Source organism: Alligator mississippiensis, chromosome 2 (assembly GCF_030867095.1).
Source record: "Alligator mississippiensis isolate rAllMis1 chromosome 2, rAllMis1, whole genome shotgun sequence".
Taxonomy (NCBI): domain Eukaryota; kingdom Metazoa; phylum Chordata; order Crocodylia; family Alligatoridae; genus Alligator; species Alligator mississippiensis.
This window is the reverse complement of record NC_081825.1, coordinates 114,146,289-114,158,098: the sequence shown is the minus strand read 5'-3', so window position 1 is coordinate 114,158,098 and position 11,810 is coordinate 114,146,289. Positions and strand designations below refer to the sequence as shown.

General features: G+C 42.9%; 1 protein-coding gene across 7 annotated transcripts in view; it reads left to right on the top strand.

The window, feature by feature from the left end:
- LARP1B (La ribonucleoprotein 1B) overlaps positions 1-11,810 on the top strand; it is a 66,296-nt gene that overhangs the window by 33,900 nt on the left and 20,586 nt on the right. For all 7 annotated transcript variants that reach the window (XM_019494433.2, XM_006274001.4, XM_059722068.1 and 4 more), the window contains 3 exons: positions 338-482; positions 3,713-3,887; positions 11,384-11,556. In XM_019494433.2, the coding sequence (XP_019349978.1) occupies positions 338-482; positions 3,713-3,887; positions 11,384-11,556 (493 nt within the window). The remainder of the gene's footprint in view (positions 1-337; positions 483-3,712; positions 3,888-11,383; positions 11,557-11,810) is intronic.

The window sequence follows — 11,810 nt, the reverse complement described above, 5'->3', positions numbered from 1 at the left end:
AATGATTGAACAACAAAAAGAAAAGTAGTATCTTTTCTGGCTTGCTTTTGTCATTCATGTATACTAGTTAGTGAATGCAATAATGAGGCTTTGACTATACCTGTGTTTAATTTGCTGGACCATAAATTACAATGTATGCATTGTTCTATTTGGCTTCTTTGAATACTTGTGCCATTTTGTAACTTCTGGTCCATAAATAACAAACTCTAAAACATTCTTTCTGACAAAATGTATTAAAATGTGTGATGGAAGGCTTGATATGAATAATTATGACTTAAAACTAAACCTAAAGAAACCAACTTGCAGTGGGTTCACGTTTACATGTTTCTTTCTCCAGTGAGTATTATTTCAGCACGGAAAATTTGGAAAGAGACTTCTTTCTGAGAAGAAAGATGGACCAACAAGGATTCTTACCTATTTCTTTGATTGCCACCTTCCACCGTGTGCAAGCTCTGACTACAAATGTTAACCTCATCTTAGAGGTAAGGTAACTTATGTCTATGTACATAAATGTGTAGTTAACTTGTTTCAATTTTAGAACTATCATCTAACCCAGGAAATTCTACCCCGATTCCAGTCCTCGGACAGCTGTTTGTTTGTATGTAGTTGCTAGGGCTGCGTGGAGCTTCGGTCCCTGATTCGCTTCGGCGGATATTCGCATGATTCGGTGGCCGAATGTCTGAATCCAAATTGAATCAGGAGACCATTTAATTTCTCCAAATCAACTCAGAGATTCGGAAAGATTTGGTGATTCAGACATAGACAGCTTTAAATGTTTTTTCTATATACCTCAAGGTACCAGGCGGCTTGTAAAAGCTGAGATGCTGGGGTGGATGTAGCATCCCATAGGAGTGTGGGGGGCTCCCCAGCATGCTTGGCAGCAGACCTGGAAGTGGACCAGAAGCACTTCCAGGTCCCTCTGGGGAGCATGCTGGGAGCAGCCCCCAGTGGACTCACAAGTGGACAGGAAGTGTTTCTGATTCACTTCTGGGTTCGCTGCTGAGTATGGTGTGGGGCGGGCCCCGCACTCCTGTGGGACACTCCATCTGCCCCAGCATTGCAGCATTCGTGAGCTGTGCCTGATACCTTGAGGTATGTAGAAAAAACATTTAAAGCTGTATCTATGGCCAAATCACTGATTCTCTAAATCAGCATCGAATCTTCAGATTCGGATTTGGCCAAATCAAATCAGGGACAGTGATCCAAATCACCTAATCGAATCGCTGTCCCTGCTTCAGGCCGAATCTAAATCGAATATGGCCCATTTCGCACACCCCTAGTAGTTGCCCTAAGTTAGTAGCTCCAGGCTTTTGTCTCAAGTCTTCTTGGCTTGGGGTAGACACCATTCATGGAAATGTGGCCTTGGAATCCTAATTGTAATCCCGGACCTGGAGAGGTTGGTGGAAGGAATTGAGGCAGTTTTTGTACAAACTTGTCCCTCAGGCAGTTCAGAGAGAGTTAGGAGAAAAGTAGGAGGCGACAAACAAATTTCCAGTTAACATTGCGATCAGAAGGTTTTATTGGCCACATCCTAAGGGCATAAATGTGTACAGGCCTCTTAAGAATTCCTGTTAAAGGTAGATATTTTGCAGTTTCTTTAAAAAAAAAATAGAAGCTCATAAAATTAAGGTTGCAGTTTGGTTTCTAGAGATCCTCTGTTTAAACTTGAATATGTTCTGAAAACCTTTTCAGCTGAAACTTTCTATGTCACTGGAGAAAGAACTGCCAGTTTTGAACTATATATTTTTTTAACAGTGTATCTTTGTAATTGAAATTTGCAGCTTGAACTCAATGAATAGTATTGTCTTTGTAGGTTTCAAAGAAATTCATTTTGAATAGGTGTGCAGTCAGCTGGTTAGCAGGGTGGAAACTTACTACCAATAATATCTACTTTGAATGATTTACTTTCAAGAGCAAATTTATATTTCAATAAAATTCGGAAGTTACTTCGCTGGTCTGAGTCCTTTTGTCATTTTTTTTTTAATTTTGTTTTATAAGCACATTTATATTTAACATATTTTTAAGAGTCAAATGTTAAAAAAACAAAAAACGCTAATGAAAAAAGAATTAAAAGCATATAATAATATATATTGATCTTATTGTCAAACACTTTGTGTATTATTTTTTTAACACAGCAATTCCGATTTAAGAAATAAGAGAATTTTGGAGTCGCGGCAGTATGGGGAAAAGCATTTTTTATTCTCTTCCCTACCTCTCCCACCCCACCCCATACAAAACAGACAGAACTTTAAAAGATCACTTTCCTATGACATGTAAAGGGCTTTTATTTTAGCCGTTAATTGTAGGTTCAGTTTGGATCACACTTAATTAATTTGGCCTTAAGTTTTGATAGCAATATTAAGCTGGGGGGGGGAGGGGGGGGTGTGGCAGTTTTGTACTTGTTTATGGAAGGGTTTGTTTTGCCAAATGTTCCTTAGAGATTGAAGAGTCAAATAAACAACACTGAATTATTAACTCTTTATTTCCATGATTTTTAGCTGCATTTAATTGTGCATTCAACTAAATGTTATTTATACTGTCTTTACTGTTGTGTCTTACCAGCAGAGGCAACCCAAGCAGGGTGTGGGACCTGGGGCAAATCAGGCGATGTGGGGCCCTGCCTCTGCTCTGATCCCATAGGCCCCGACCTGCTAGTGGCACTGGCAGCAGGGGGGAGGGCAGGGGGGATAGTGAGCGGCTGGACATGGAGCCCCCCGAAGCGCTTCCCCCCTGGGATGGCCCTACTTACCAGAATTAGTCTGCAGTAGGAGTATCAAACTCATTAGGCCCTGCAGATTGGTTGAATAGTGTGGGACTGGTCCACAGGCCAGATGAAGCCCACAGACTTGGGGCTCTGTGCCAGATCCAGCGCATGTGACTAGTCTAGTGCAGGTGCTGCATGAAGCGTGCTCCCCGGACCAGCCTTACGAAGTGCCTGCTCCTGACGGGGGCTTATGGTGCATGGGCCCAGTCTGAAATCCACCAGTAGTACCCCAGGCTAGGTGATTGGGCTCTATGGGCTGGATCCAGCCTCTGTCTGCAGTATGCCAATCTAGTCAAACTAATATCTTCCTTGTACAAATACAATTATATCCATATTAAAAGTATACCAAGTTTAAATTCAATTAATCAAAATGAAATAAGTTACACCATAATAAAGTGCCTTACACTTGCAATTGTCTATGCTAGGGAACTTGCTTGCACAACTGTTGGTAAATAACCATCAGCCTTTAGGAGGAGAAAAAAAGTTATGATAGTAAAGCTTTAAATGTGAATTTGGCATCAGACCAAGTTTTAAATGTAGACCAGGCTTTGTTATGTGATGTTACTTACCTTAAGTCATTCCTGAAAGTTAGTTTGAGTTAATTGGTACTTGGAGTTTAGGCTTCAAAACCATAATCAACAGCTAATGCTTGAAGCAGTGCCACAATGATAATTCAGAATTACTGTAGTGAAAATATATGGTGCTGAGTCCTAGATTGACTCTCTTCATCCAGGTTTATAATTAAAAATGTAAATGATCAAAATGGGTATTGAGAGCTTCATGTTCATTTACATGAAAAGTTTTTTCTAATTACACTGGAAAATTACATAAAAATGAATTGAGGTGTTTCATTTCACTGTAAAGTTCACTGGATCTGTGTTTATCGGCAGTATAGCGCTGGCTATGGATATGTGTTTTTCTTAATGATGCAACATATTTGACACACAGGCTCTAAAGGAAAGTACAGAAGTGGAAATAATAGATCAGAAGATGAGGAAAAGGATAGATCCAGAAAAATGGCCAATTCCTGGTGCCTCTCCATGTAATCTGCAACAGACTGACTTCTCTCAGCTCATCAACTGCCCAGAATTCATACCAGGCAAAGCATTTGGCTCTCATACTGGTAAGATACTTATTTTTACAAAAGAATAATAAAGTTTAGGAGCGAAACTTTGCAGGCTTTAGTATGCTTAAAGTTTATATAAAGTTGATATCAGATTTCATATAAGAAACGGGTAAGGATGTTTTAGCCAGTTAGAGAATTGCAAGACTGATAGAGGTACAGACAGGAAGGAAAAACCCAGTAAACTTGTTTGTATTTCAGTTTTTTTCTTTAACTCAGTGTCTTTTTCCAAAAGATTTCTACTTCTGTTTTGAAAATTTGCCTCCTGTTTTGGTGGCAGGACACTGCTGATAGAATGACATCTGTAATGTATGAGGGATGATTTCAAACTGTCCTTTGAATAATTGTCCACTTATACATTCTGTAAGTATTGGTGTCTTTCATGCATTGAGCCCTTGATTAGTGACTTTTTTTTCCCCTTAGCAATACCCAAGGAACACATTTTAGCTTAGGGGTGGGCAAAATAGGGCCCATGGGCCTCATCTGGCCCTCCAGGCAATTTCAGTTGGCCTGTGGGCAGCATGGTCCAATTAATTGTATCCTGCCTAGCCTGCAGCTGCCCCTGCTGCACTCGCATGCTCCCATTGGGGCAGTGCACTGTGCTCCCACCCTAATGTGGGGGAGAGCCCCAGCCACGGCTCTGGCCAGCATGGCCACTGCTGCTGCTTCTGGGGGAACTTCTAGTCTCCCCCAGCCTCCAGCAGCTCCTCCTTGTGTCCTTGCTGTAGCGCTCCAGGTAACAGGTAGAGAAGTGTTAGCAGGCAGGGAGAAGTTGCAGCTAGGTGGGAGTGCAGGACTGGGGCCTGCACCCAGTGGGCTGCAGGAGCACAGCACCTGCATCAGCCCTGTTCCATAATGTAGGGCTCCCCACAGCTCATGTGCAGCTCTTGGGACATGTGCGCCACTGGGGGGAAACCATGTGATGGAGCTGGCGGCCTTTGCTGCTCTAGGCTGCCACATGCAGTTTCTGGAACCCTGGGAAGTAGGGAACAGGGCCAGACCCTGTGTGATGGAGCCAGGCTGGCTTGGCCCTGTTCCCTACTTCCCAGCAGAGTCCCGGAAGTTGCATGTGGTGACAGGGAGCAGGGACAGCTGCTGGCTCCATTGCGTGGGGCTCCCCCCTCCCGGCGCACAGCTCTGGCTGGGTCCCAGGAGCCGCACATGAGCCATGGGGATCCCTGTGCAGTGGAGGCAGGCCGGCTTGGCCCTACTCCCTGCCACCACATGCAGATCCCAGAAGTGGCCAGAGCCATGTGCTGCTGGGGGGGCTCTGTCTGCATGGGCCATAAGCACCCCAAGGGCCCCCTTGCTGCTGCTGCTGCTGCTGCTGCTGCCAGTGGCAAGGGCTATGTACCAAGGGGGAGGGGTGGCGGGGGGGCACACCCCCTCACACACCACCACACCCTGTCCACATACATAGTCACACCCCCATACATGCCAGCAACCCCCCACACCCCACACACTCCTGCACTCACCCCACACACAATATGCAAGAGTAAGACTTTATTTTTCAGCTATTATGCAATCACCTCTCTATACACTATGGAAACGCATGTAAATCAGGGCAAAAATATTTTTTTAAATAAAATTTAAAGTAGGTTTTAGTAGATGCTTGATTTTTAGTATATGATTTGTATGTTTTTTCCCTTTCCAAGATGGCACCTTCTCTCTCCCCCCCTCCTCCCCCCACAAAAAAAAAAAGGGAAAAAAAAAAAGAGTACTTCTGGGGGCAAGGGGAGGGACTTCTGGTGGCAAAGGCCACAGGTTAGGGGGCAGGACTTCCAGTCCCAAGATGGCGACCAGGGGTAGGGCACCCATCTAGGGGTTGGGCTACCCTTCTGTCCCTTCACAGCTCATCAAAACTTAAGCAGCCCTCCACCCAAAATAATTGCCAGCTCCTGTTCTAGTTCCACATATCTTTCTGCCCTATACTGATGGTAGGGGATGGAGGGTGTGTGTGTGTGTGTGTGTGTGTGTGTGTGTGTGTGTGTGTGTGTGTGTGTGTGTGTGTGTGTGTGTGTGTGTGTGTGTGTGTGTGTGTGTAATGTACTTCCTGGTCCTTATTTCCTACCAGCTACTAGTTTGAGGCAGTGGGGTGTTAAAATTCCTGGTTACGTTTAAGAGTTACCCCAGAATATTTCTCCATTTGTATTAAATTTCTGTTTTCCTTACTACGTTTCTTTGCTGCTGTGGGGGAAAAAAAAATATCTTAGGGCTCTCTGGCTGTGTCCACACAAGCGTGGACATTGTTTTCCCAGGGATAAGAAGCAGCAGCACACCTTGTGCTACTGCTACTTGTTTCCGGAGTATGCCTATGCTGTGTGCCTTCTGGCGCATGGCAGGTTACCCCAGGTGGGGTAAGGGAGGCTGGGGCCAGCAGTGGGCTGGCCCCAGCAGCCTTACCTGGAGTTTTGGGGGCCTCCTAGGGCTGCAGCAGCGGTGATCCTGTGGGTCAGGGCCTGGCTGACAGCTGGAGCATGATTCCTGCTGGCCAGGCTCTGGTTTTGGGCAGCACGTGCTGCCCCTGTGTGTGCCACTCCCCTTTGCTTTTTTTCTTTTTTGCACAGGTTTATTTGACCCCAGGATCTCCCAGAGTCAAAATCTCCCCGCCACGCTGCTATCATGTAGCACAGAAAACACCTGAATGTGCGGTATGTGGTGCTGCAGACATGTCTGCAACACCACATACAGCATGGTCGTGCTAGTCCGGATGTGGCCTTTGAGTGTATAGCTTAGTGTCTGTGAGTTGGTACTTTTGCACCCCTTTTATTTTGAACAATGCCAGAAGGTGCTGTAATACTGACACCATCACCCTTTATCTCTAACCTAGCTCTTATTCTTTGCAAGGTCAGAGTTCACAAAAGACTCCTGCTGGTATGGGTTCCTCAACTGTTCTAACTTGTTCTGTTACAGGGATATAGGTTATAGCCATGTTGGTCTAAGGACATAGGCAGACAAGGTTCTACTGGCTCCTCAGTTTACATCTTCACTGGCTGCCTGTCTTGCATGCATACTAGCCTCTGGCTTCTTTACTATTCATTCCATCCAGGAGGAGCGCACACCAACTGCAGATGCTTCCTCTGCCTGAAGAAGGGTATTTATACTCAAGAGCTTACAAAGAAGAATTTTTCCAACTATTTGGGTTGGTCTAATAAAAGATATCAGATTTACCAAAAGAACCTTGTCTAACTTGCTTTGGGATTTCAGTTCTGTACTACAGTGAGACAGCTTGACAAACATGAGGTACCTCTCTTGTGTATTTGAGACCCGCATTCCTAGTTCATTTTTGATGCATTGGTCCTTCAAACCTAGGATCTGTTATGCTGAGGTGAAGCTAAGACTCTTCTTTGGATAAATCCCTTAGTTTATCTTCTAACCTTGGATTGAGATTTTCCACATGATACTGCACGCTATGTAGTGTACTCTATACTCTATTCTGCAACCTGAAGAGGGCAATAGAAGTTTTCAGAGCTTACCAAGTCAAATCACCCAGACTTCTAACAACTTGTTAGAGAACTCTGAGCCACTTGATTTTTGTGGGCCGTTTATGACAGGAGGGTCCTTCCAGACTGGCTTTCCAAGTCAAGGAGGTCGTAAAGATCCTGTAAGAAAAGTGTGGCAAGCTCCAGCATTGTGCCCTCCACCTACCACAAGCCAACAGGTGGTGGAATACATGTATTTCTCTCTGTCTCTGCTTACTGGCAGTAACAGTTGTCGATGAGTAGCTGAACTAGTTTAGAGATGAAAAGGACTACTTAAGATGTCCTTTTCATCCATGAGTCTACAATATAAGATCACAAACTACCAATTCTGGATCTGTGAGCATGTCCTGATTTTGCCTGCTACTTTATCCATGACAGAAGAAACCTTAGGCTCACATCAAAAACTCTTCTCCACCTAGCAGTGAACACTGCCTCCAGATAAATAGCTTGTTACATGCCATGACTCTTTGCTCCAAAGTTTTGGCATCCTCAAGATGGTGCAAGTGACTGTGGAAGACTTAGTTCTAGGACAGGTGCGACTGCGCTCTTAAAAACTCCAGTCACATTTAGATCTCTGGGAGTCTATTTTCTCTCTTACAAACACAAACAAAAATTCCAGCCTTTGCACAGAAGAAGCTCCTAGCAGCTGACAGCTTTCTGGCATGAGTATTCTGGTCTACCCAGCACACGTTCAAGCCAGCTAGAAAGCATGGGCGTGCATACAGTCTTCAGTGACCTATTCATGTTCTTGCAGAATTAGAGCAGGTTAGTGCTAAAGCCTGCCAGTCTAGCCAGCAGCTCCGCTAATGTGCATCAGTGTCTCAGCATTTCATCTATCAATGAAGAATCAGTGCATGCTACCCCACCCAGAAGCCCTTGGATTCCTTAAGAACTTGTTTAAAGTATTTTTGCATATCAGAGATCCTGTTCCACAACAGAATTTGACTCTAGTGTTCATGTTAATGAAAGCATTGTTTGAGCCAGTTACAACATACTTTCTTCAGCACTTGTCCATAAAAGTAGCCTTTTTGGTGACAGTTACTTTGTCAAGAATGGTTGAAGCTATTATGGTGGATCCCTGTGCCTGATTTCCTATCCTAAGGTGTCCTGGAGAAGCTCATTGCCAAAGTGATTACAGATTTTAATCTGCCACATCAAGTTAATTTATACCCCCCCCCCCCCCAAAAAAAAACAACAAAAAAAAAAAAAAAAACCCAACAAAAAAACCCTCATTCATCCCAAGCAGAGGTTTTACTTCATTCTCAAGGTCAGAAGACCTTATTACCTTCACTGGACCCATCCCTTCCTGAATTCTTCAAGGCTGTTTGTCTCCTTAGTAGAGGAAAACAAAAGTACAGTGATCTCAGCCCAGAGACTTACCTAATTGGGTATAAGGCTGGGAAAAGGTGTAAATGCCACCTGTAAGTTAGGGCATATTCACCAAAGCCAAGGCCACTTCCATGGCCTCCCTTCACAATGTTTCCATAACATTGGCAGCTACCTGGAGCCTGACACATTTACCGAGTACTATGCAATTGCAGAAACCTCCAGGGCAAACACCATGCTTACTAAGAATATTCTATAGGCACTCTTTGCTTAGGGGACTCCAAAGCCCACCTGAAGGTATGTGGGTGTTTGTTGTATTGGAGTTGCCCCCAATGAGAGTATGTGTGTGTACAAACATTTATCAGTACCCGAATTTTGAGATGCATTGTTACTTACACATTCAAACCTTACCTGACTTCTCTTATTACTTGGAGTTGAAAGCAGTTTGGAATTCTGTGACTTAGCATTGGGCAGAGACAGGTAGAGCTAGAGCCTGTGAGTATTGCTGGGCCAAAAAGGGTGCGAGATTTGCCCACAGTGAGAATGGGTTTACGAACAATTCACAAAAAAAGAACACTAGTTACTCAATAGCCAAATAACTGCTTTTCTTTCCCTTGCTATCTAGATAGCTTTGAATCTTGTTTTTAAATAGTTATATGTGAAGCTTATCATATAATCGAAATCATATTTGCATGAACGATTAGGAGTTCTTTGCCTTAGTTTGAAGATATAGTCATGATCATCCTGGAATAAGTCCTCCTTTGCTCCAGAATCCTAGGTTACAGAAGTGCTACTCAGAACCCCTTGATAACTGTGTTTTAGCATGCTGCAAATCCTATTTATTCCCGGTGACCTAGTGACTCATTAAAGCAACTTTTCTTGTATATCACATCTTTGATTCCTTACTTTCCCAATTCAGAATTGGTACTTTGGTTATTGGGGTTGTTTTTCTAGAGGGCCAGAGACCTATACAGCACAGCCGTTTCCCCATCCTACCCATCCATATTTTCTTGTGTATATATGTATGTGTGTGTATGGATGTGTTTGTATATGTATATATGCATGGCAGATTCTGCCCATCTGTCAAGTTTAATTTGAAAGAGTAAAATGAAATATGTTACCATGGCAACATTGAAGATGCATTTAATGGAATGATGCAGTCTAGATTAATTGAACTGTACTAGCAAAATCTTCAGTGGGTGGTGCTTTGTTACAAGCATAAGTAACAAACAGTATTTGAACTCAGAAGGTTTGAATTCATTTTTATAGAATTTCAGAAAGTAGGTCATCCTTAACCACCTTCTAGTCTGCATCCCAAATTCTTCAGTTTCTAGAGATCAGCCATATAAATGCAGTAATCTCTGAGCAAAAGAAAGACCTAGACTATGGCAAAAAGCCAGGGAATAGCATCTCTTTTAAAATGTAATTTATGAGGGAACAACACCTTGACTTGAAGGAAATTGATAGGTAATGTTTATGGTATGTGAGCATAAGTAAGCAGTAAAATGGAAGTAGTTTCTGTTTACAACCATAGCAATTGTCAAGTTATAGGTAGGGACCTACCAAAATTGTCATTTCATGGAAATCTTGAAATATGGCATTGCCTGTGAAATTGACATAGCAGTTGGCAAAATCCACAAATAAATAATATATAAAAAAGAAGAAAAACTTACTGGTAATAAAATGCTGACTCCCCAGAGCGAACCAGCAATCCCCGTGGCACTGCAGCCCTGTCATGTAGCCCATGAGAGGTGAGGGGGGTTGCCGGCATGGAGGGGAGCCCAAGATGGCTGTTGCCCTCACTCCTCACAGCTGATTGGAAGAGAGGGTTGCCTGTCATGTGGTCATGACTCTCCACCAATAGATGGCAAGGGGCAGAGCTGCATAACGGACAGCCCTCAGTCGATCAGTGGTGCGGGGGTAGGACCATATGACAGACGGCCCTTGCAACTAATCAGTGGTGATGGCCAAGGGCCTCGGTGGCCCCACCCGTCAGAGGTGTGTGGGTGCCATGGTGCAATCAGCCTACAAAAATGGTGGCCGGCCACACGATTTCCCTGCAAAATTGGCTTGCTGCCTCGAAATTGCGTAGACCGCTAGTTATAGGCATTTCTTGAAAGAAACTATGGGATCCAAATGGAATACTACCCTCTTTTGCATTGTATGGTGATATATGACATAACTGTCTTAAGGTTCTGGTAATGGAATAAAGTTTTTTCTGGTGAAAACTGGCTTAGTTTGGTAATAACAGAAATATTATTTGGTGATTTTAAATCTATGGGAATTGCATTCACATTTCTAATAGAGAGATGGTCTCGTATGCTAAAAACCTTACCATTGCAACTGTGAATGATTACTGTTCTTATTAGGGATATTGGGGTAAGGATAGAGTAAGAGTTGATTTAGTCATTTAACAATGAAGTTGGAAGTTGGTATGGGAAAATATGTCTCTAATTATACTGTGCCTGTGGATAACTTTTTTTCCCCTAAAGCTTTCAGAAATGTATGCCTTTAAAATATTACTTTGACTGCTCATTATTGAACTTTACTTCTCTGATTCTTTTCTAATTCTTCTTTTCTGATCAGTATAATTTAATGTTTGCAAGAGAGACGTCTAGCAACAATGAAAGGAAAAACTAATGCAACCAGAATGGAACATAAATTATTTCTTGTTAAAACTAATTTCAGAGTCTGCACCAAGCTCTCCCAGAATGGGAAGTCCAATAAGTCCAAAAACAAGTAGTGAAACAAGTAACCTTCAAACAATATCTAAAGGATTGTCTACAAGTCTGCCAGATCTGGACTCTGAACCTTGGATAGAAGTAAAAAAGAGACATCATCCATCAACAGTTAAATTAAAGGTAGCATAAGTTATCTTGATGAATGTGTTAAAAAATGTATTTCATTTTGGGCATATTTTTTGGACTTCATATAGTACATTGCTGTTTATGGAATGAGAGTGTAGATACCTTGATATGAACACTACTAAGGCAGTTGAAGATAACTGTAGTTTCTATGAACTGACTGAACAAAACTTATATCAGATCATAAAGCTGGTCATGATGATATTGAAGAGCTTTTCATATTCTAATGACTTGCACTCGATTGTATGATA